At 38.9% G+C, this 24,903-nt stretch overlaps 2 protein-coding genes and 1 long non-coding RNA gene across 6 annotated transcripts in view; 2 read left to right on the top strand and 1 right to left on the bottom strand.

Moving 5' to 3' along the window:
* Nucleotides 1-1,126: 1,126 nt before the first annotated feature.
* Nucleotides 1,127-10,451, bottom strand: CUNH14orf28 (chromosome unknown C14orf28 homolog). 4 transcript variants are annotated; one of them, XM_003471765.5, is made up of 5 exons: nucleotides 10,275-10,451; nucleotides 7,401-7,925; nucleotides 5,687-5,776; nucleotides 4,477-4,611; nucleotides 1,127-3,302 (listed from the first exon to the last, which is right to left on the bottom strand). In XM_003471765.5, exons 2-5 carry the CDS (start codon nucleotides 7,922-7,924, stop codon nucleotides 3,119-3,121), a joined length of 933 nt encoding a protein of 310 aa, XP_003471813.2. In that variant the 5' UTR covers nucleotide 7,925; nucleotides 10,275-10,451; the 3' UTR covers nucleotides 1,127-3,118. The 4 variants fall into 4 exon arrangements, with proteins under 4 accessions (XP_003471813.2, XP_013010203.2, XP_063103055.1 ...); XM_013154749.3 differs by having other exon boundaries at nucleotides 10,311-10,450; XM_063246985.1 differs by lacking the exon at nucleotides 10,275-10,451 and adding an exon at nucleotides 9,268-9,376.
* LOC134475696 (uncharacterized protein DKFZp434B061-like) overlaps nucleotides 9,982-24,903 on the top strand; it is a 76,189-nt gene continuing 61,267 nt past the window's right edge. Inside the window, exon 1 of the mRNA XM_063246997.1 lies at nucleotides 9,982-10,631. Within this exon, the coding sequence (XP_063103067.1) occupies nucleotides 10,067-10,631 (565 nt within the window). The 5' untranslated portion in view covers nucleotides 9,982-10,066. The remainder of the gene's footprint in view (nucleotides 10,632-24,903) is intronic.
* On the top strand, nucleotides 10,811-24,166 carry LOC134475698 (uncharacterized). The gene is made up of 2 exons (XR_010046881.1): nucleotides 10,811-21,895; nucleotides 23,176-24,166. It is a non-coding gene; the product is annotated as an uncharacterized LOC134475698 (long non-coding RNA).

Genomic DNA, 24,903 nt, shown 5'->3' with positions numbered 1-24,903 from the left:
TTATATGAATTGCTTACCTTATCTACTTACTTGTAATGCCTTATTTTCAATTAATTATGTGTCGTTAACTTAGTTATGACACCATATGGGTCATATATTCAACATGCACATCTCTTTGTTCACATGTCATAGTAATCATTTGCTTAGTTTGTTTGCCCTTAAGTCCCAGAAATAGAACATGAGTCACTCTTATTTACTCAGGCCTTAACAGCTTCTCTTCCTGGTTTATTAGATCAGATCTAATGACAGTACCTCAGATATTAAACCAAATAATTAGGGCTGGGGATATAGCTCAGCAGCACGGTGCCTGCCTAGCCAGCACGACATTGTGAGTTTGATTTTCAGTACCAAACAATAGTAAATAAATCAATATTTTTAAAACCCCAAATAACTTATAAATGAAAAACTATTTTGAAGGAATAAGTAAAATTATTCAAATTGGAAAGAAAAAGATTTCTATGTTGAAAAGAAAAAAGTTGTAGATTCCTTTTTAAATTTGCTTTGTCCTTTATTTCCTCTGATTATAACCAAGGTTTAAAAATTATTGTTGCTCTCTCATAAATATGTAGTGGTTTGTGGTATTTTGATTAAAAACATAGTTGGATTATTCCCTCATATCTTTTGCTTCTTTTTCTCTGAGAGATTATTTTGATTTCTCCAAGGGTGTTTGGAATTGTAAAGAAATTTCCACACCCTTGGCTTTACATTTTAGAGTCCAGTTTTGTTCTTTTTCCTTTCCTATCCCCACCCCTTCTTTCTTTTTGGTGGTACTGGTGTCTGAACCCAGGGCCCGTTGCCCTGAGCTACATCCTCAGATCTTTGTTTTATGACAGGATTTCACTACGTCAGTAAACTGCCTGAGTAGGGTTTCAATTTGTGGTCCTCTTGCCTCAGCCTGCAGAGCGCTGGGATTACAGGCACGTGCAATTAGTTCATTCATTCTGACTCTTTTTTTCTGTTCACCACTGCTTAGTGAGCTTGGGAGTTTCTTGCTTCCAACCAGGCACTATACCATAACAACAAAGACAAATTTAATTCCCATTACCCAATTAGTGACATGAGCTACTGTCTAAATATTTTCTAAAATATCTGAAAAGTTCAAGAGAGAATTTGAGAGACTGCCTCATAAAAGAGGTAGAAAAAATGTTTATTAGCACATTCAAGGTAATCAAGATTTTAACAAACATCTTAATCCTCACAACAACCCTGTGAGGTAGGTAAGTCATTGTTTTATGATAAACTAATATTCCAAATAAAGTGCAATTCTTAAAAGAATAAATCTGCATTAGGAATAGCTTATTGATATTAATAATTTGTTAATTATACCACTTACATATATTCGAGTCTTTGTGTTCTTAAATACTTTGATTCATGCAATACTGTAATATGTTACACATTAAGTTTACTGTAAGCCAAATCCTTGGGAGACCATTTAAATAAATGCTGGGATTTTTTGGTAAAATAAGACATTTATCTTAGGTATAAAAGTACTTCTCATAGCATTCACTCAGAGTGAGGAATTCTTAGCAATGCTTCACCCACATTATCTATTCTTATAGAAAGTTATCTCAATGCAGCACCAAGGCAATGTAGCAATTTACTGAATGAAACTTTAGCAATTTGGTATACGGCAGTGAACTGAGGAGTCCTGAAGACATCTTCAAATATATTGCACCTAATCTCAACTCCAAAGCTAATGGAGATTGTGTTGAAATGTAAACACTAAAATGAATGGGGATAAGCTCCAAAAAATATTTTCCCATGAGAATCTTGATGGTTTTCCTTTAAAAGCACTAGCAATCTTGAAGTCATTATAAAAATACTTTGAAATCTATACAATTAGTGATTTATATTGCAAATCAAAGCTTCATGATAACAATTACTACTACAAGAGAGCCAGCAATTATTCCTCTAAAAGTGTGATTTTTCCTCTGTGGCAATATAAAACTTAACTAGGTAAAGAGACATTGGGCTGGAGATGTAGTTCAGTAGTAGGATACTTGCTCAAATAAAGACATTTTTGTTAGCCCAATACTAAGAAGCATCCAGTCGCATATTACATTTTATAGATGCTTTTTCTGTAAAATGGCTTTTTATTGGAGAATTTCCATAACATTTAACTATGAGGCTAATATTTAGGGTAGTTATATAATTTCTTTGGACAATAACTTTTTTTATTTTTTGGTACCAGGGATCAAACGCACGACCTCACACTTAACCAGGCAAGCGCTTGAGCCACTGAGCTAAATCTCTTGGACAATAACTTTAAATAACAATATGCAATATAACAACCATTGCTAAATTCCTATCATCTTGTTTTGATATCCTATATTGCTATTGTTTTTTATTGTCATTTTACTTTTGTTGTTTGTTTGTTCTTCTCTTTAAAAAACAAACAAACAATAACATTAAAACTGGAAGCTTACTTAACACTTGGAAATCCACTGGCAGGTTTACAATATTTTACCAAGCAGTTACAGTAATTTACCATTATAAAGAAACCATTTAAGCCCAGAAAACAATTCTCACGTAACTATTTTTAAAAACTGCTGCAAGGAAATTAGGCAAAGCAATGTGTAAAATTAACTAAGTCACCCATAAATTATACATTCAAATCCACGTTAAATCCCAATAGTGCACTTCGGATTATAGTTGAGGTAGGGCAAAGAGATACACTCAGATATATCCTGAACTCTGAAATTTATACAAATTAAAATACTGACTTTTTACCAGATTTTACTTGGATATCCAAAAAGAAAAATTTAGAATTCAAGTGATAAAGTATTTTCTTAGATTTCTTTAGATTTAAGGATAGAATTGTAAAAACTTTTGCAGTACATATAAATAAAAAATACAAAGACTACAGATAGGTTTTATTTCAACATAAAATGTGCTTATATAAAAATAACCCACGAAATATAAAAAAGAAATACAAATTTTTGCATAGATCTTCTATATAAAAACTTTACCTGGAGCAAAACACTGGGAACTACACTTCTGAAACTAGTATAGTTGAACTGTTGCCTTGGATACCAAGTATACACAAAATAAAAGCCCTTTGTCTTGGGGGGGGGCATGGGCAGGCGGGAAAACAACTTAATTTAGCATCAGTCTGTATTTATTTCTCTGTTGCTCGAATATAAACCAACGATGACAAGAGGAGAAACTCTGGGGGTTTATTTAACAAAATTAAATTCACATTTCTGAGCCCATCATAGTGCATCCAATGTCCATCAATCTGGAAAGCTGCAGAATAATGATGTTCCTCTTTGTTAAATAATGTGGCACCTTCCAACAAGTATCTGCAAACGACAAAGTGCAGCAGAAAATTGCAATACCTTGCTTATTTTTCATTTGTTGTTTTGTCTTTTTGAGACAGTGTTTCACTAGGCAGTTCAGGCTGGCCTTGAACTCACTGATCCTCCTGCCTCAGCCTCCCAAGTGCTGGGATTACATGTGTGTGCCACCATGCCTGACCTTAGAATACCTTAAGATGTATCCTTTTTTACATTCTAAGCTAAGGAATAAGACGACTCTTTGCATTCTTTTTTTGTGTAAATCATGTATTATAAATTTCAAGTAAAATATTTAAAAAGTGATATAATTTACGAATTAAAAATCCGATATTAACAGATAAACTCATAATCTGTATTCTATTAAAAAAGAAACATACCCAAGAACTTTTAAAGTAAAAAGTTATAAGTACCCTCTATATTCTTTTTTTTTTTTTTGCCTCCAACTTGCAGTTATCCTCCCAAATCAGCTTCCAGAGTGCTGGGACTACAGGTGTGTGCCATCATGCCTGGCTAGCTTCTGATCTGTATGTAGGTATTTTTATTTATAATGATAACAAAAAACATTAGTACAAATAATATTTAAATGATGATCTCTTATATAATACTATATGGTACTTTGACTTAAAATACAAATAATAGCAGTATTTACTGTCTGCCTCTTTGTGTGTCAGGCATTATTCTGTACTGTATTAGTAAATCCTCACAGTAATGGCACCAAGTAGATACTGTCACCTCTATTTTACAGATAAGAAAACTAAGCTGGGCATGGTGGTACAGGCTGTTATTCCAGTGCTCCAGATACAGCTCACTGAAAAGGCCTGGGTTCAACTCCTAGTACTGCCAAAAAACTGGTGTGTACACTTGTTAAGCTATTGACCCTATATAGCTGGTGAAAGAGGGGACAGGTTTTGAACTCAAATCTGTCTGTTCCGTACCACTATGTCCACTGCTAGTGAGTCTCTCCCTTAGTAGATTCTGATCCTACTCAGAATATATAAATTTAGAGATATGTAGGCTCTTTTTTTTTGGTACCAGAAATCGAAATCATGACCTTGTGCTTGCCAGGCAGGTGCTGCGCCCGTAGGATCTTTTTAAAAACAGTATTTTAATGGCTAGTCAAAACTGTGATAAACTACTGTTTTTTTTACTTTTTTAAACATGCAATCCAAAATACACCTACTTGTGATCAGATAAATCCAAGTAATAGGGTACATATGCCAGATCTTCAGATTTCCAATGCTGCATATTTAAGACAACAAAAGGAGGTGCTCCATGGCAGAAAACTCGTTGGGAAAATTCTCTTAAGCCACCACACCTAAAATGGAAAATGTGCATAAACATTATTATACTTGGGATGAAGCTTTTAAATACTTATGAGTTGTGTTTACGACTTTAGTCTTCTAGTAAGCATTATTATCTGAGTATCATTAATGGTATAGGTTTCTGTACCTATTCCTATAAGTTTATATGTGTTCTCTATGCTAGAAGCGATACTTTAAAAACTTTGGAAAAGGTAGCTAAGGGTCCTTGGGGCTATGAAAATCTGAGTCATTATTATAAAAGCTTTTATTTATGTATAATTTTTTCTTTTTATGCTAGTTTCATATCATGACTAAGACAGGAAGAATATGACTAATTTTTCCTTTTTCCTTTGAGGATTTTCTATTTGTATGATGAAAATTCTCTCTCTCTCCTTTATTTTTATTTTATTCTTTTCATACAATGAAGACTAGAATACAACAAACACTGTACAGTAACATTTTGATTAACTGGAATACTCAGGGCATAGTCTCCGCTTAACAGACGTTACTGACTACATTAAATTAACCAGAAAATCACTTACTTCAGTGCTTGTTGCTAAACTATATTCAGTTTTTGAACTTATTAAGAATAAATAAGTGACAGTGCTTTTGTCTTTCTCACTTTGTGGTTAAATAGTTGTAAGACCATCTTTCTAAACATTAATTCTCATTGTACAATATGGTAGACACAAAATTGATAATGGATTGCAATTAATGTGTTTTACCCTGCTGGATGCTTTTTTCTGTGTTATACTTTTTGGTTGACAATCTCTTTCTCCTAAATGAGGAATACAGGAAAACAGAATCTAGTTGGGGGTTCTGATTAGTTGGGATCTGATTTTATAGGAAAAAAAGTGTTTGCTTTGCATTTGTGAATTAGCTGTAATACCATATGTTCTATGAATGATAGATATTTGATAATGAAAATACAACATAAGATAGCACAGTAAAGAAGTCAGGCTTCCTAACCACTTATTAATTGCTATTTCACACTGTATTAACTTCAAAGAGCCTATCATCAGTCCAGGCTTCCTTATAAACAAAATAGAAAAGAAGTACTTTCATCTTAAATGTCTGTTGAATGCTCACCCATGTTCTTCACATAATTCAATCTTGGAACAGAATAACTCATCCACAGCCAGTCGTATCAAATTTCCATGAGGAATTTCTTGGGGAGGACTAAAATAATTGTAAAACGCATGTAAGAACTGCTTCAACATCTTACTGGTTAGTACATTATTAGGTTAACAAATTCTACAGGTCAATTCATTACTAGCAGAACCGAGTATACTAGTACAACTTCTATACTCCTTCAAGATAACATAAAAACCTGTGGAACTCATATCGATACACCAGGTTTTCCAAAAAACATTAAAATTTTCTGTAAAGTGATCCTGAAATATGCAGTTGTTGCTACTTCACTCAAAAAAAAAAAAAAAGTGGTACCTAAATTGAAGCAGTATGGTTTAGTGAGTAGAAACTAAGACCTAACCGTGGGCATGGTAGTGCTTGCCTATAATCCCAGCACTCAGGAGGCTGAGGCAGGAGGGGTGCCCAGAGTTTGAGGCCAACCTGGGATACACAATAAATTCAAGGCCAGCCTGAACTACTTAGTAAGTCTTTGTCTCAAAACTAAAGAACAAACAAACAAACAAACAGAAAAGCCACTGTTGGAGTCAGGTGCAGATGTTTTAAATACAAATTTTTTAAAAAGGCAGAAGCTTAACAAGAGTATGATGAAAATATTAAGAGAAATATACAATTATAAACATAAAATTTGTATAACATAAAATTATACAAATTTCATTAGTATTAAAACATTTATGGGTTAAAAGACTATTTTATTTGTTATTTTTCGTATTTTTTGTGGTGCTAAGGATAGAATTACAGGTTACCTGTATGTGGCTACCACTGAGCCACATGCCCAGCCCAAGATACCAGCTTAGATTTATTAAGAGTCAGAATTTCACTATGCAGTTCAGTTGGCCTTGAACTCACTTTGAAACCCAGGCAGGCTTCAAACTCACTATGGTCCTCCGGCCTGAGCCTCCTGAGTGCTAGAATTACAACTGGTGAGATACTAGTTTTTAAAAATCAACATGATCTATGAAACAATTTTTAGTCTATTATGATGCAGAGTAAGAAAATATTTTCTTCTGGTAGATTTCAAAATCAACCCCATCATAGCAGCAATATAAGGAAACTATATTTCAGAAAAAATGAGTGTGATAAATTAGCAAACAATCTATTAGTCTGTTTTTCTGGAGCGCAGGAACAAATACCCTTCCTAACAACATGTTTGGGTCTGTTTTTCCTCCACTGGCAATCACTCCTTTTCCAACTAATGTCCCCTGGGGGCTTTAATAGTTCCCAGCACTCCACAGAGCTTGCCAGTTTGGCCTTTGTCCCTGTTATTTGCCGGCTTGGAGGGCTGCCTTCTCTGTGAAGCCACAAACACTGCTGGCTCCCAGGACTTTCGCAGCAGTGTAAAAGCTAACATCCATGAGGTACAGATCTGAGTTTCTGTCTGCGATTATAACCTGGCCTTCTGAACAAAGATTCATACTGAGGGAGAAATATTTCAGAGCACTGAAGTGTTCTTCCAGGGATTAAACTGATCGTGCAAAGAATTACCTTCACAGTCATATTAGTAAAAACAGAGCAAAAAACTTTGCATATTGAGTAATTCCATTAGTTGACTACTGAAAGGTTATCACTTGTTTCTGTATATAAATATTATAGCCGAAAGCAATGTTCACTAAAAAAAAAATGCACACGATGAGATGGATTTAGGGCAACTTACTTTATATTAATTGTGCGCTGCTGATCTCCCTGCACTCGAGTCGGGCATCGCCTGTTGGAGCAGTAACTTTCTTGAATGGTAGACATAAGATTTTCAAGATTTTTTGTAAAATTATCATGCTCATTCCCAAACAGATCAATTACTAATGAAGCTTTATGAACTTCAGATTTGTATTGCTGCTTTTCCATTTTGTCCCAAATCCAAAGTAGCTTCACAGTTGTAAAACTGTAGGTGTCCATTAAATAAAGAAAACAGTCTACAAATTCTTTACCAAAATGAAGAGAGAGTTCCCTGGGGAAATTCTCATTTTCATTAAGGATGACATACAACAACATCAAGAATCCATCTATGGTGCAGGTATTTTTCAGTCTTATTTCAACATAGAGTGGTGTACAGGATACTGCTTTACGGCCAGCTTTGATAGTAAAAACACCTCCCCAAGGAAGAACGGGCCTCCAAAATGATCGATCTTGGTTATAGTTATTTTTAATTGATGCTTTGATCTCTTCGAACAGTGTCTTCATTCTGCATTTTAAAAATTTAAAACAAAACAAGTAAGTGTTCTGTTTATATGAGGCATGAGGTGTATCTAAATTTAAAAAAAAAAACTAAAGAGATAGGTTGTAAGATAGCCTTCTAATGTAACAAAAATTTCAATGTGGTGTATGTAAGGCAAAACTTTTTTGAGGTATAGAATGCCCATTTGATAGGCCTATATGTTAACTATGTAACATTTTATCTGTAAGTGATATAGAAAAACTCTGTAATAAACCCTAAGTAAAAAAATATTAAAAGATACAAAACAGGTTTGTTCTTATGTATTCCCAAGGTAAGTCTTTGCCTCCCTCCAAAATACTAGCTGTGCTTCACTTCCTTATTATAGGTGGCTCCACTTAAGAAATTGATATAATGGAATACTTAGTTTGGGATAGAGAATAGTAGCTATTTACAGTAGTGGCCTTTTTGCTATTGCTAATTATATGACACACTCTTAGTATACAAACCATGAAGGAATACCACCTGTTGCTATAGATGCAGCCCAGTTCTGGCATTTAACTCTGAAACAGGACACTTGCAGAGTAATCATGAGAGTGTTGCTAAAGAGTAACATAGCCAATTATTTCCTTTCTTTAGGGTTTCCACTTGCAATTTAGCATTGTGCTAAACATCCTGTATTTCTAACCACAGATGCCATGCTATTAAAATTTGATTCAAGACTTGATAAATATCCTGATTCTTCCCTCCCCCTGGCTTTTGAATAAACAGAAATATCCTGCTCTGAACCTTGAAGAGAGTTAAATATTGCTCTACAAGTCACTGAGAGTATTAAAACGAAATATATGTCGTGTGTCATATAAAGCAAAATTTAAAAAACATCCTGAAATTGTATTGAAAAAGTCTAGGTCTACTGGACTTCACTTTATTTGGGACAAATATATAAACTGAAAACATCATATTATTTCTAATTTTACTTTTACAGAAAAATGTATTTTTGTGAAAAAAGGTAAGCGCCTGAGAAACAGAGACTGAAGTCTGTCTTGTTCAGATCCTCTTTTCAAGAAGCACATCCTCAAATTCATCCCTCAATAATACTGTAGACCAGACTTGTGTGTAAAAAACTAAATTCAAAACTTTTGCAATAGCAGCAGGTCAAAATTTTGTTTTCATAATATATTAAACTCACATGTGCAATGTTTCCCTCCTGAAGCATGGTCCTGTGCACTCCGACATATTCAACACTATATTTAGCCTTAAGTGTAGCTGTTTATATATCACCAGCTAACACATTGGCTTTATAAAGTCAACCACTTACAGGGTGTGGTTAATCTGAAGCCTAGGAAAACAAGCTCACTTAATGGAAACTGACCTGCATCATTTACATTTTAAAAAGTCCTAAGCCATTCAAATATTTAAAAGCAAAAAGATTTTTCTTCATGGTTTGAGGTTTTTTTTTCTCCCTTGCCTTTCTGGAGACAGGGTCCTGACATACGGTTCAGGCTGGTCTTGAGCTCGCAATGATCTTCCTGTGTCAACCTCCCTCTGCTCAGCCTCCTGAGTGTGGGATTAGATAGAAGTCACCACGTTTGACTTCTATGTTAAGTTTTTAAAGAATCTTGTAAGAAGGTTGAAGATTGCATAAAGAGCTCGAGTTCTTAAATACTGCACTGGAAGGGAAGAGTAAACAAATTTCTACCATTTTTCTTCAAATTATCTCTCAGACATCACCAAATGACGGCAATTGCAAAGCCAGCCACAGTTATAATCGAAGAGAATTAAACTACAATGTTAGGTATGGCACAAAACTAACTTAAGAGGTGGGCTGGAAGAACTAAATGACACTCAATGTAGTTTCAGCATAAACTCGGTGACTTGTTCAAAGCTAACTTCAATAAAAATAGGAGGAGAAGGCAAAAAGGAGAGCAAACTCCAGCACAGGGTTTTTCTTAAAACTGCCGTAAGTTGTTGTCACATCGTTGGAAAGGCTGTCGTCAGGCACCGTGCTGGAAGCGCTAGGGGACGGCTTGATTTTCCTGCTGCAATAGGGCCTCCACTTTGCATAAACCTGGACGATGCCCCGCATCTCTATTTCCTGACAAAACAACACCATTCCTGTACGATCATTCCCAGGAGTGGCAGCGGGTTCCCCAAGCTGGCCCAGGCACTGGATGCCAGACCCTCCTAGGGTTCGGGGATCTTTGGAGTCTTCCCCCGACCCGGGGCCCCAAAAGCTGCTCTGCAAAGCCAAGCGCGCAAGGCTCGGGAAGGGCGCGCGGGGCCACTCTCCTGCAGCCCCGCGCCTGGGAGGTCTGGTCGGACCTGGGGGCGCCCACGCATCGGCCAGTCTCAGGCCCCCAGGAAGCCGACTCCGCGTACCTCCCCAGGGACCGAAAACCGCCGGTGCCACCGCACCCGTCGCCGCCGCCGCTTGCTCATGGAGAGCCCGGGCCGCCACCGCCGCTTCATCTACTAGCACCGTCGGCTGCCTCGGCCTCCCCCGGCGACAGCGCTGGGCTCCGGCACGGCCTCCATCGCGCCCGCCGCGGCTGGAGCCACAGCAGCTCCGGCGCCCAGGCCCGACTCGACCGGACCCACGGAGCCAGGACCGCGGGACGCGTCGCTTCTTATTACGGAGGAAGATTCGGCCTGACCTCCGCCCCCCTCCCCCCAAGACCCCAGTTTCCAGCCGCCGGACGGCACCGCTGCGCAGGCGCGAAGACGCCCAGACCAAACGTGCGTGAGTCGAGTGTGTATACAGCGTCAGGATTTGCCCAATGGGAATCAGGGTCAGGTGTGGAGGCGGGGCTCCAGCGTGGGAAGGTGGGTGGTGCCCCCGGAAGTGGGCTGGGTTTGGATGGAGGAGAAACTTCGCTGTCAAACGCAATTGGCCAATTGGCTTTTTGAGGTCTGTGCCATTTCAGGATTTGGTTTTAGTTTGATTCTAGGTCCTGCTCTCTGAAGCTTTTTTTTCTCAGTAAATTATGTGAGGTTTTTTATTTAAGCATGCATTTAGGAAAAAGATGGTGTATAAATATTAAGTTAGTGTTCAAGATTAGGCAGTACTGTAATTTACAATTGCTGTTAGTAACGGTTTCTTTCTGTTCTTAAATTAGTACATGTTTGCAGTACATAATGTTTACATTCCTTGTAGGGAGTTGGTATAAGTACTTAACACATCTTTATTCTTTTTCTCACCCCCTTTCCCTTTGTTCCCTCTACCCTCCCTCCATCTCTTGATCCCTTCTGCATTTGAGAAAATTCTTATCTCACCACATCTTATCTATCTTTTATTTTGCTTTTTATTTATAATTTTGATTTCTCAGAGAAACCGTACAATATTTATGCTTGTGTGTGTACGTATCAAGGCCATCCATTTTCCTACAAATAATTTGTCTTTACGGCAGTGTAGTACACCATTGTTTATAAATACCATATACCATATGGTATAAGTACCATATTTTAAAATCCAGTCATCACTAATACATGTATAGATTGCTTCCAAAATTTAGCTTTTGTGAATTGTGCTACTATAAACATGAATATGCATGTGTCGCTGTCATATGATGTCTTTAGCTGTTTTGGGAAGACACCTAGAAAGGGAAGAGCTGGATCAAATGGACTTGTTTGTGAAATCTTACTGTTGTTTTAATTTGTGTTTCTCTAATGGTCAGCAATGTTTGAGCATTTCTTTACATATTTACTGACCACTTGTACTTCTGTGAAGTGACTATTTCACTTGCCCATTTTTTTGACTTGAACTTCTATTTTGGGGGAGTCTAATTTTTTTAGTCCTATCTATGTTCTAGATATTGATCCTGTGTCTGAGGTACAGTTGGCGAACATTTTTCGTATTTTGTAGTTTGTCTTTCCACTCTGTTGTTTGTTTCTTTGCCGTGCAGAAGCTTTTTAATTCTTAATGATCTAATTTGTTGACTGTGGGTGCTATGTCCTGTACAGTGAGGGTTCTTTTCAGAAAGTCATTGATTACCGTATGCCTGTGACTTCAAGAGTTTTACCTATTTTGTCTTCCGACAGTTTAATGTTTCTGTTTTAACATTTAGTTCTTTGATATATTTTGATTTTAGTTTAGTTTGAGTTTATGGTGAGAGAATATTAATCTAAGGTTCAGCACTCTGCCTGTGCTAACTAGTGTTCCGAAAGACATTTTTAAAAGAGGCTGTCTTTCCTCTAGTAGATGTCTTTGGTCCCTTTGTCAAAGATCAAATAATTGAATATGCTTGAATAAGCTAGATTTACCTCTACCATAGTATTAACTATGGAGATAATGAGTTTCTACACAGCGCGTGACAGAGAGGTTAGGACATTAAAGTTAAGGCTGCTTCATGCTTTTATTTAGGGGCCTGATGTTTAAATCCTTCTTTAAAGTCAAAACACACCAGGTAACACATGTCATCCTGGAGAACTCCTTCCATTTGCAATTAGAAATGGGGATGTTGAGATATTTCCCCTTCAGCCGTTCAACAAAGTCTGTAAAGTGAGGCCCCAACTCCAGGATCCAGCAGAGCTGATTTAGATAGGTAAAGGCCAGCCCAGAAGAGTTGTGTGGTTATCACAGCCCTAAATGGATGAGGTTGGATGCCTTGTTATGAAATGATGAGTCATGATTATAGCAGAAATCTTCCTCTTGAACCTCTGGAGTCTAGTGGATGGAGGGAGGCTTGTCAAAAAAAAAAAAAGTCAAGAGCTTGACTTATTCAAGATTACTGATCATGGAAATGGGAACAAATGTCTCTCAGAGCAGAGGGAGAAAGAAGATGGTCTTGCTCCCAACAAAGACTTTGCCACTGGCAAAGTCTGCTCTTCTCTGGGTTTTCTAATTTCTGATAGTATTTTAGAGATCTGAATGCTAAGGTTCTAAGAAAGTAAATAACCTGATGTGTTGAAATTTATGTGCAGAAAGTTCACATATTAAACACTCTGCAACTAGAAAATTCTTTTTAAAAGGTTTGTAGATGTGAATTATATGCATAATTGTAAATATCTTACAAGACATGGATTTCATTTCATGCCGATTAGGTCACTCTTTTCTGAAAACAGACACAATGGTGTTTAATACCATTTCTGGAGAATAGCAGTGAGATGCTTATATCCTTGCTAAAACTTGGCTGAGTGGAGGAAGCATAGATTCTTTGCATACTTGCGTAATTCACAAACGTCACTGAGGCCTTTAACTGAGATTTCTGTGCTGCTTTCTTTCCACTGTTCTTAAAATAGGACAGCTAAGTTGCAGGTTTTAAAAAAATAATTATTTGGTGATGTTAGTTGAACAAATTACTGGTTTTGCTGTGGCATTTCCATACACACACATGTCATTTTTTGGTCATATGCACTCTCCTCCACCCTTCCTTTCTCTTTCTGGCTCGCCTTTTCTCTTCCCTTCCTAAGCATCAGATTTTAAAAATAGTGTTGAAGTATAATTGACATACAATATATACGACATATTTAAACTGTCATTTTTCCTTCCCAGTCTCCTACACCTAAGCAACTAGTGATCTACTGTCTTTAGGTTAAATCTTTATTTTCTGAAGATTTATATATAAAGAGAATCATAATCTATGTCCTGGTGTTGCTTGGTTTCTTTCACTCACTGTAATTATTTTTCAATTTGTCCTGTATATTCCTTTTTTTTTTTTTTTTTTTGGTAAGTCTACGCCATTGTATTGATGTGTTGCAATTTGGTTATCCACCATCTGTTGGACTGTGGATTGTCCCGTCACATTCAGTTTCACGTTATTTCCAGTAGAGCTACTATAAAGGTTTGTGATCAGGGAAATATATATGAACATATATTGCTATAACCCATGCGGCTCTTGAGGTTCTTGGGGTGAAGGGCTGCAAGAGGATGAGATACTAATGAAGACACAAAGCTGGGGTCAGGTGGAGCACAAACCTCCATCAGGAGGAAAGATACTGGCTCCTCACTGCAGGGGCATTGATTTATACATTTTAGCAACTTAATGTCAACATGACACCTTGTTGTATTAGCAACTCACTGTTCAGATTGTCCTGGGGGTAGGTGTTCTCTGGGCTGAGGAGCTTCTTCAAGTGGCTTGCCCCAGGTGCTCTTTGTTCTTGGGATGATCATGCCCCAGCCTTGCATGTGTGGCTAATTTCCAGCTTCAACCACTTCCAACAATACATTTCTTTTTTTCTTGGGTAAATATCAGAGAGTAGATGACTGGATCATATGGTAGATGTATGTTTAATTTTCTAAGAATTTCTTATGTTATTTGCCAGTGGTTGAACAGTTTTGCATTCCGATACAGAATATGAGAACTCCAATTTCTCTGCATTCTCATCAACCTTGGTATTTTTATTTATATTTTTTGTTGTTGTTTGTTTTTGAGACAAGGTCTTACAGTGTAGTTCAGACTGGCCTTGAACTCACTATGTAGCTCAGACTGGCTTTGAACTTGTGGCAACCCTCCTGCCTCAGCCTCCCGAATGCTAGGATTATAGGTGTGTGAAGTGAGTTCATGAACAGTAATAGGAATCTAAGCAGCCAAACTGATAAATTTGGAATTAAATTAGCTGAGCTCAGTGATCACTCGCATAGAGACCCCTGTTTCAGAGTCCCACTAAATGGCACTGAACTGGAAAGTTACAGAGCTTTTAAAACAGAAAACCACAAAAAGACATCCTGGAAACAGTTTAGCTAGAATCCTACATTAAATTTTGGTTGACACCTGTATCCTGCTTCTTTGTTGAGCAGGTTAATTTTTCTCTTGTGGTACAGCTCATTCTGCTTTTCTCATGGGACTTGTACCTTAAGTAATTTTACGTTCTCCTGAGTCAAATACAGGGTACTAGTTAAATGTAGGGCTCAAGAGGTGTCAATGTGTAGCACTATATCTGACCAAAAATTTGGTATTTTTTAAAATTCTAGTTATTCTAGTGATTTGTAGTTACTTCTTGTAAAAAATCAATTTTACTTATACATTTTAGGTATACATAATGATAGCATTCATCGTAAGGAATTTGTATCTGTACATGATATATCTTAATGTTTCCCATTCTCTTTTCTCCCTTCAATCCCTCTTCCCATCCTTATTTACAAAAGCAGTGTTTCTATTTGTACTTTTTTTTTGGTACCAGGAGTCAAACTCATGATCTTGTGCTTCTAGGCAAGCACTTGAGCCACTGAGCTAACTCCCTAGCCCTCCATTTTTTTTCTGTTCTCTTTTTTCTTTTACCTTTGTTTGTGTCCCCTTTCCCCCTCCTTAGTTCCCCTTCCTATTTGAACATTTTCTTCCTATTTCACAATGTCTATTATATGTTTTTGGTCCATATCTATATTTATTTTATACTTTTGATTTCTCACACTGATGTGTGTCCAATTTATTTCACTTAAGATGACAGTCACAATGTATGTACTGTTGTTACTGCCAATTGATGTGCTTTAAAACTTTGTTGTAGTTTTTTCCTGCGTCTTCTTTTTCCTTATAAGAATAAAATGGATTTGAAAAAAAAAGAATAGGATCTTGATGGCCTGGAGATATAGCTCAGTGGTATAAGTGGCTGCCCAGCAAGCACAAGGTCTTGAGTTTCAATCTTGGTATCAAAAGAAAAAAAAAGAATATGGTCTTGAGGTGTATCCATTTAGGTAGAAATGTCTCGAGCTTTTCTTTCTTTAGGGCAGAGTAGTACTCCATTGTATAAAAAAAACCCATACCTTCTTTATTCATTCATTGATTGATGGGCTTTTGTTTCCAAGATTTAATTATTACAAACTGCTGCTCAAAGCAAAATTGTGCATATATTATTGTGGTTTGATGCTTTTGTTTATTCCAGGAAAATACCAAGAAGGGGAATAGCTGGTTCAAATGGAACCTCTAGTTTTAGTTTTTTGAAGAATCTTCATACTGATTTATTGGGAACCTGACCAAGAGTCCTGATTGTCAATATCAGGAACCCGGCCATAAGTTCTGACTGTCAGTCTCAAGAATGCAAGAAATGCAAATTCAAGAAAAAAATAAAAGTATAAGACACAAGTGTATTATTCCATCAATGGGAAGTCAATGTCTCTGGATCAATCTCCTTCACTCCCAAAGCAGCCACTATTTATTTAGTGTATACAGTGATATGTGGAGCTAGTAAAGGATTACGATTCATCAAGACAGAGGCTCAAGAGTACGTAGATAATCTTATGCATGGAAGTATCTTGACCTTGAGTATAATTCTGAGATAATTTAGGAATGATAGATGATCTTATGCTTAAAACAGTCAATGGGAAATCTCAGATGAGTGGTACCAATAATCCCTTTCCTTCCCTTTATCCCAGAGGGAAATATGCAGAATTACCTATAGGGAGATGTGCAGAATTTGTGGTTCCCAACATTGATTTCCACAGTGGTTTCACCAGTCTACACTCCCACCAACAGTGGAGAAAAGTTCCTTTTTCCACACAGCCCCGGCGGTTAAATTTTTCCATATATTTACTTGCCATTTCTACTTCTTCATCTGAGAAGTATATATTCACTTCTTCAGATGCCAATTTTTGGATTGGGTCTTTAAATTTGGAATGTCTGATATTTTTGAGTTCTTTATATATATTCTAGATAGTAGTCCTTAATCTGAGATGCAGATGGCAAAATTTTTTTTCCACACTTGGGTTTTCTCTTCAGTTTGTTGGTGGTGGTTGTTGCTATTCAAAAAATTTTTAGTAAGATTAAATCCAGGTTGTTGGTTCTTTGTGGTATTTCCTGTGTAATCGGGGTTTTGTTCATAAAGTTTTTGCCTATACCTAATCCTTCAAGAGTTAGCCATTCTGTTTTCCAATAGATTTACTGTTCTGTTTTAATATTTAGATCTTTGATTCATTTTATTTTTTAGTGCATAGTAAAAGACAGGGATTTAGTTTTAATCTTTGGCATGTGGAAAGACAGTTTTTCCAGTACCATTTATTAATTAAAGAGTCTTATCTTTCCTCCAGTGAAGGTGATTGGCTTCTTTGTCAAAGATAAGGTGGCTGAGCATGTTTGGAGTTGTTCCTAAGTATTCTAGTATGTTGCATTGATCTTCAGGTCTGTTATTTTGCTGTTACCATGTTTTTTAAACACAGTAGTTTTGTCATACGATTTCAAGTCAGAAATTGTGATGCCCCCTGCCTTTGGTGGCTGGCATTAGTTTTGCTTTGTAGGTCTCTTCTGGTTCCACACATTTAGGAGTATTTTCTCTAATTCTGTGAGGTATGCTATTGGTATTTTGATTGGGATTGCATTAAATCTGTATAACAATTTTGGAAGTGTGGACAGTTTCACTATATTCATTCTTCCTACACAAGAACAGGGATATTGTTCCATGTTCTGATATCTTCTTCAGTCTACTTTTTGTATTTTTCAATATAAAGGTCTTTTACTGCATTAGATTGATTCCTAGGTATTTCGTCTTTTGAGATGCTAATGTGAAAGTTATTCCCCTGGTTTCTCTCAGTGAGTTTGTTATTTGTGTATAGAAATTGACTTTTGAGTGTTGACTTTGTATCCAGGTATTCTACTAAATTTGGCCATTGAATCCGGAGGTGTTTTGGTAGTTTTTTTTTTTTTGAGTCTATGTAGAGTAGCGTGCCATTTGCAAATAATGATAATTTTACTTCTTTCCTCCCTATCCTTATTTCTTTCTCTTCTCTAATTGCTCAGGCTAATGTTTCCAGAACTATATTGAATAAGAGTAGTGACAGCAAAATACTTGTCTTGTTTCTAATTTTAAAGTGAAAGCTTTCACTTTCTGTCCATTTAGTATGATGTTATCTGTTGGTTTGTCATAGGTGGCTTGTACCAGATTGAAATAAAGACTAATCCTATTTTCTGTAAGGTTTTGATCATAAATGGGTATTGATTTGTGAAAAGCTTTTTCTGCATCTATTAAGATAGTTCTATGGTTTTTGTCCTTGAGTCTGTTAATATGGTATATTACATTTATTGACTTAAACATATTGAGCCATCTCTGCATCCCTGGGATGAATCCGATTCGTCATGGTGTATAATTTTTTGATGATTTGATCCTGTTATGGATTAAAGACATAGTGAACTTAATACCAGCTAAATTAAATCACCATGGTGCTGAACATAGATGGTCCACCTGAAGAAAGTTGCCAGCATAAATAGAAATGTGGAGAAGGAGAAAGGAGGTGTTGTGGCTTCCGCTAAGTGTTGCTGTTTGAGCTGTTGGTTCTGCTGGAGGAGTTCATTATGACTAGCTTCCCCAGTGTGAGTTCGACCATTGTCATTGGAGGAGCTTGGGACCTTGTTGGTGAGAGTGGCTGTGGTTTACTTTAGGGGAGCTCTGGTCCTTACATCTAGCATTGCTTCCGGGCTCCAATGGGGAGGGCGCATACCTTGTAATTTTCAGGACAAACTCCTCATGCTGGCTTTCTGGCATGTACTCAACTGTTCTTATTGTTGGAGGAGTTTGGGACTGCCGTGTTGCTGAGGATGTCTGTGGTGCTTTTCAGAACAACCCTGATCTGTATTATGAGAGTGACTTCCTGGCTCTGGTGTAGAACCCTCAACCTGCCAGCACATCTCCTTCATCCTGTTGGCATAGACTATCTAGATTCCACCGCTGACCTTTGGGTCTTCCCAGCGTGGATCTATAAAACAGACTGGCATGTGTCCTTTTTGTGGGCTCTAGACCTCCAGCTGGACTTGTGGGAGGCATTGTCATGGGCTCTAGGTTTTCATCTGGACTCATGCAGGACATTGCTATGGGATCCAGGCCCTTGGCTGAATATTCTGTCTTTAGTGTTGTGGATAGATTTCCTACACTTTCTTATGTTTTACTCTGGGTGACCATCATAAAATAGTATTATAAATTCTGTGTCCTGATTCTAACTGTTCTCCTCACAACTCCTGAATACAACAGATGCGTTCTGTTTGCTATTATGTTACTGAGAATTTTTGCATCTATGTTTATTAGAGACATTGGCCTAAAGCTCTCTTTCTTAGTTGGATTATTTCTTTGGTTTTAGTATCAGGATAATGCTTGCTTCCAGGAATGAATCTGGCAGAATTACTTCCCTTTCAATTTCATTACAGAATTTGAGAAGTAGTGGTACTAGGTCTTCTTCAAATTTAATGTAGAATTCAGTAGTGAATCTGTCAGAGTCTGGGCTTTCTTGTGTTGGTAGGTTTTTAATTATATCTTCAATTTCATTGATTGATACTGGCTTAGTTAGGATTTTATACCTTCTTGATTCAGCTTTGGTAATTCACACATATTTAGGAATCTCTTCATTTCTTCTGCATTTTCTAACTTATTAGAATATAGGTCTCAGCGTATGTATTGATGATCTGAATTTCCACAGGGTCTGTTGTGATTTCACCCTTTTCATTCCTAATTTCATGGAGTTGAGTTTTTTCTTCTTTTTTTTGATAAGATTGGCTAAGAGTTTGCCAATTTTATTTAATCTTGCAAAGAACCAACTCTTAGATTGATTCTTTGTGTTTTCTTTTAGTCTCCAGTGTGTTAATCTCGGCTCTGATTTTATAATTTCCTCCCTCATACAAACTTTTGGCTTAGCCTACTCTTTTTTTTTCTGGAAGTTTAAGGTTCACCATTAAGTTGTTTATTTGCAATTGCTGTGTTTTTCTGGTATGGATATTCACTGCTATAAATTCCCTTGTAGGACTGCTTTCATCATGTCCTATAAGCTCTGGTATGTTGTATTGTCATTATCATTTAATTGTAGAAACTGTCTAATTTCTTCTTTAATTTCATCTATGACCCATTGATTGTTCAGGAGGGTGCTATTTAATTCCCACGTGTTTTTTGTGATTTCTTTTGCCATTGATTTCCAATTTTATTGTACTTTAGTCTGGTAATATGCATGGAATAATTTTAGCTCATTTGCATTTACTTAAGCATTATCTATGAGCTAGTATGTTGTCTGCTTTGAAGAATGTCCCATGTGCAGCTGAGAAGAATGTGTATTTTGATATTGTAAGGTGGAACACTCTTTAAACATCTCCTAAGTCTGTTTGTTCAAATGTTTGGTTCAGTTCCAGTATTTAGTTATTGGTTTTTTCTAGTTGATCTGGTTTTTTATGCCAGGGGGTTTTGAGATCCCCCAATACAATTGTATCTGAGATTATTTGATTTTTTATGCTCATTAATATTTGTTTTATATAGTTGGGTGCACTGGTATTTGTTGTATATATATTTATGATTTTATCTCTTCTTGAATTGTTCCTTTTACAAGGATGTAGTGACCTTCTTTGTGTCTCATAATCAGTCTTGGCTTGAAATTCACTTTGCTTGCTTTTTTTCTGGGTTCCTATCTCATGGAGCATTGTTTTCCATCCTTTGATGTTCAGACTATAAATTTCTTTTTGAATTAAATGTGTTTATTGTATGCAACATATTGTTGGATCTTGCTTCTTGATCATTCTGCCAGTCTGTGTCTTTTGATCAGTGAATTGAGATCATTAACATTGATGGTTATTACTGATAGGTATTGGCTTATTCTTGTCAATGGAATATTTAGTCTCCTGGATATCTGTTTGAATCTGTTTCATGGATTCCATTTCTTTCCTATGTTGGGCGGTCATAGTTTCCATCATTTTCCTAAGCTCCTCTATTTTTCTAAATAAATCTGTATCTTCCCCAGATTCACTAATCATGCCCTTCATTGTAGTCATCATCTCTATATCTCTATAGGTATCTGAGGAATTCTTTCTTTCTTTTTTTTTTTTTTTGTCTTTTTCATTTTTATCAGGTCCAGGGATCGAACTCATGACTGCCTGCTTGCAAGGCAGGCGCTTATGCCGCTGAGCTAAATCCCCAGCCCCTGAGGAATTATTTCTTATTTGGGTTTTTCTGTAGCCTCATTCCCTTGCGTTCTTGCTTTCACTGTTACTACTTTAGAGAGTTTAGGGGTGGCTTAAGAATTGTTCCACCAGATTTTTCCCTGGGTTTGGTGAGTTGAAAATCTGCTGTTAAATCTTACTAAAGTGTCTTCTAATTTTCTGTTTTATTGTTTTTTCAGTTTCATTCCTATGTTGATGCTTGTAAGTTGTTTATGCCAAGTATCTTTTATTACTAGTATTGAGAGCCATTAGGAAATGACTGTTTCTCTGAGATGTCTACAAGATGTAGCTTGTTTTGGCTGTTGAGTCTTTTGCAAGATCCTACCTCTTCAATTTACTTAGGATGAGAAATTGCTGTCTATTTTACTCAATTCATGAAGAAGATAAAAGTTGCAAGAGATAAAAGCTTACTTTTCAGAACAAAGCTGGTTTCAGGAAATTTCACCTGAAATCAGCATTAAAATTTATTACCTACTCCCATTGTGAACTGTGGTCTACGAAAACTTCTCAGGTGTTCACCTATAAAATAATACCAAGATAATTTCCAGATGTCCAGCAAAGAAGTAAAAACTGTTCCTAAAAGTACAAGAGATGCAATCAGAGACACAGAATATGAAAAAGTTTTGAAACATTATAAGACAATGTTAAAACAAGAGAAAAATAACTATAACTGTTGGGAGCCGCAGCCCCGAGCCCGGTCGCCTTACTTGGCGGACGTGAGGCCTGTGGTAAAGAGCAAAGCCTGAGTTAGATTACCCCTCCCATCGAGCACGTTAGTTTCCTGCTTACCGCGTAAGCAACCCGCTCAACAATATAGTCTGCCTGGCAACTGATGATGTTAGCCAATCAGCTTGCCTTGCTTACTTTAACATGATTGGACACTGTATCCGTATATATACTGGTGCCACCCCTGGGGGGGAAGAAGAAGCCCGGAAGTAGAAGCCTAGAAGGAGCCGCGGGGAGCGGACCAAAGGAGGCTTCGGCTGGGAGCGATCCCAGGGCAGGCTGTACGGAGAAGAAAAATAAAAGAAAAGGTTGTCCACTGCCAGACTTTGTCGTGTGTCCTTCCTGCCGGCCGGGAGCGACATCGACATTTGGAGGCCCGCACGGGGACTGATCACCCCCGAGACGTGACAGCGGACAACGCTCCAGTACAGAGCTGCGAGACAGGTGAGTTGGGGATAAGCCTGGGCTCTGGGTGGCGCGCACCTACAGGGCTTTTAGACTCCCCTCAGGCTCACGCGTAAGTGGCGGATTCCTTGGGCCTCACGCGGTGAGTAACATATTAAAAGATGGGAAACATGCTAGGTAGCAACACTAAGAGCGAGGGTGGTTGTGGAGAAAGCTCTCAAGAGCTTACAAAAGTACGCAGGGTATTTGAGCAGGCCCAGTCGGGGAGCTCCCGAGAGGGGCCCGTCAAAGGGAACAAAGATGCTAAGGAGAAGGACGGGGCTCTAGCCTCGGAGTCGTCTGACTCCGAGGACGAGGGAAAGTTGAATGGCAAGGAGGCCAAAGAGACCAGCTGTCAGGAGCCTAAGTCGCTCGATAAGGAGTCGCAGGGTTCTTTCCCAGCGTTGCGCCGTGAATTGCGCTCCGCTCAACTTGGTCTGCGGAGGAGTAGGGAGCTCCTGAGCGCTCCCCGGCGCGAGAGGGAGGCGAAGCCTTCCGCCCCACCTTGGGGGCTGTTCCCGGAGGCGATCCCTCGCCGCGAGGCGGCCGCCCGGGAGCTCCCTTCCCCTTCGCCAGAACAGGAAGTGATGCACGGGCCCCCATTTTCCGCCCAATCATGGCCGCCGTCTTATGCTCCGCCGCCGGCGGGTCGGTATTTTTACAGGCGGCTTTGGCAGGGGGGACGTTTGTCTCATGAGGTACATCCACCACCTGGGATAGATAGTGGCCCCTACGGGATATTTCCTGTACAAGTAGCTATGGGCCAGGGACGTAATGCATGGGAGCCTTTTGAGATAAAGCAGATTAGAGAACTTAAAAATGCAGTTACAACCTTTGGGCCGACTGCGCCTTACACCATTGCCATGCTGGAGAACCTGTCTTCTGGGCCCCTCACCCCCGCGGACTGGATTCAGCTGGCAAAGGCGTGTCTGCCCTCGGGTAGTTACCTGGATTGGCGAGCCTGGTACACAGAGTTCTCTGCCGAGCAGGCTGAGAAAAACGCCGGTCGAGGAAATGGGAGCTGGGGATTTAGCTTAGCGGCATAAGCGCCTGCCTTGTAAGCAGGCAATCGCCAGTTCGATCCCTGGTACCAATAAAAAAAAAAAAAAAAAAAAAAAAAAAAACGAAAAAGATAAAAATAAAAAATAAAAAATAAAAAACAAAAAGGGGGAGTAAGCCAAGGCCTGCCTCCAAAGGCGCGGTTATCTATGACAGGACAATGGATGGGCCCGGATCCAGTGGTCAGCTGGAACCGAGGCACGGTTTGTGTTTTCCCACAGGAATCGGGACGAGAACCACTGTGGGTACCGGAGAGACTGACACGGGCGACAAAGCCCTCGACTGAAGATCAGACCTGCCCTACCGGAGATCCATCACAGACCAACCAACAAGATGAATAGAAATAGCGGTAGCCCAAAATGGACAAAAAGATCCTCAGGCATATGCATGGCTCGCTCGCCTAGCCTACGACCGAGTCTAGGGGCGGTGAGCTTCCCACACTCCTCCTCTAAAAAATTATGACATAGCTGGGTAGGAGAGTCAATGACGGGTAAGAGCGTACTCCCCCGGTGCGACTCAACCTAAGCCAGGCCCTACCCCATCCTGCACGTAAGCCGCTGGACTGTTAGATGCTGCCCAGGTCTAAATTTCTCTCCGAGGGGATTTCTTTACGGAGAGAAAATGAGTGCAAGCTTGTGTGCATCCAGGTTCCGTCCAGTTTGTGCCTGGCCCTAGAAAAAGGACGAGGGCCTCAGGGCCTTGACAGACCATGGGACGGCCGACCAGGGTCTAAGCCAAGGACCTACGGTGGGCCTACACATAGGGCATAAGCCTCTGCACCCAGTCCAGGAAGGGCTACGATGCGCACATTCATAAAAAATAAAAAAGGGGGAGATGTTGGGAGCCGCAGCCCCGAGCCCGGTCGCCTTACTTGGCGGACGTGAGGCCTGTGGTAAAGAGCAAAGCCTGAGTTAGATTACCCCTCCCATCGAGCGCATTAGTTTCCTGCTTACCGCGTAAGCAACCCGCTCAACAATATAGTCTGCCTGGCAACTGATGATGTTAGCCAATCAGCTTGCCTTGCTTACTTTAACATGATTGGACACTGTATCCGTATATATACTGGTGCCACCCCTGGGGGGGAAGAAGAAGCCCGGAAGTAGAAGCCTAGAAGGAGCCGCGGGGAGCGGACCAAAGGAGGCTTCGGCTGGGAGCGATCCCAGGGCAGGCTGTACGGAGAAGGAAAATAAAAGAAAAGGTTGTCCACTGCCAGACTTTGTCGTGTGTCCTTCCTGCCGGCCGGGAGCGACATCGACATATAACATCTTGTTGTTTTTCAGTGTTGCTGCTTCTGATCAGGTTGAGCATGCATATAAGAAAGCTATGGAACAATAGCCAGACCAGTTACACTTGGCAGGGGTGAGACTGCCTGCTTGAGAAGTGTAATCAAATGACGGCTAAAGGTGACTTATCAGGTATTTACCCAAAGCTCCTAGATGTTTAGGAAAGTGTTGATAAAGAGAAGTGGTGTGATGTCTGCAAGGGGCTTGTAGACCTGTATCACCAAGAAATGAAACACCTAGAGCTGGTTCAAACATGGCACACAATGACTAAGACAAAGCAGAAAAAAAAGTGTAGACAACCAAGAACTTCACCAGCTATGGAGGCAATAGACTCAGTTTCTGGCAGAGTACAGAGGTTCAGAATAATGAAACCCAGCAATCGCTTTTGACTACATTTGAGAATGCACTGGGCTTATCAGATCAGATTCCTAGTAAAGGTCACCAGCTATTTTACAGGTATTCATATTCAGTTTTTACCCAAATTTTCTCATGAGTTTGCTACACAGGTCAGTGAAGGAATGATAAACCTCTGTCCCACACAGTATCCACTAGAAGTGCTTTGTTTGCATTTAGTTGAGTTAGGATATGTTCCTGATGAGGGACAGAAGTATTTTTGTAACCTAGTAGAGTTGAATTCAAAAAGTGGTCCAGGGATCATGGGCATAG

The sequence above is a fragment of the Cavia porcellus genome, unplaced genomic scaffold (genome assembly GCF_034190915.1).
Source record: "Cavia porcellus strain 051 isolate PalLab524CR breed Dunkin Hartley unplaced genomic scaffold, mCavPor4.1 scaffold_1, whole genome shotgun sequence".
Taxonomy (NCBI): Eukaryota; Metazoa; Chordata; class Mammalia; order Rodentia; family Caviidae; genus Cavia; species Cavia porcellus.
Note: the sequence above shows the minus strand (reverse complement) of the source record. Positions and strands in the feature narration are given on the sequence as shown.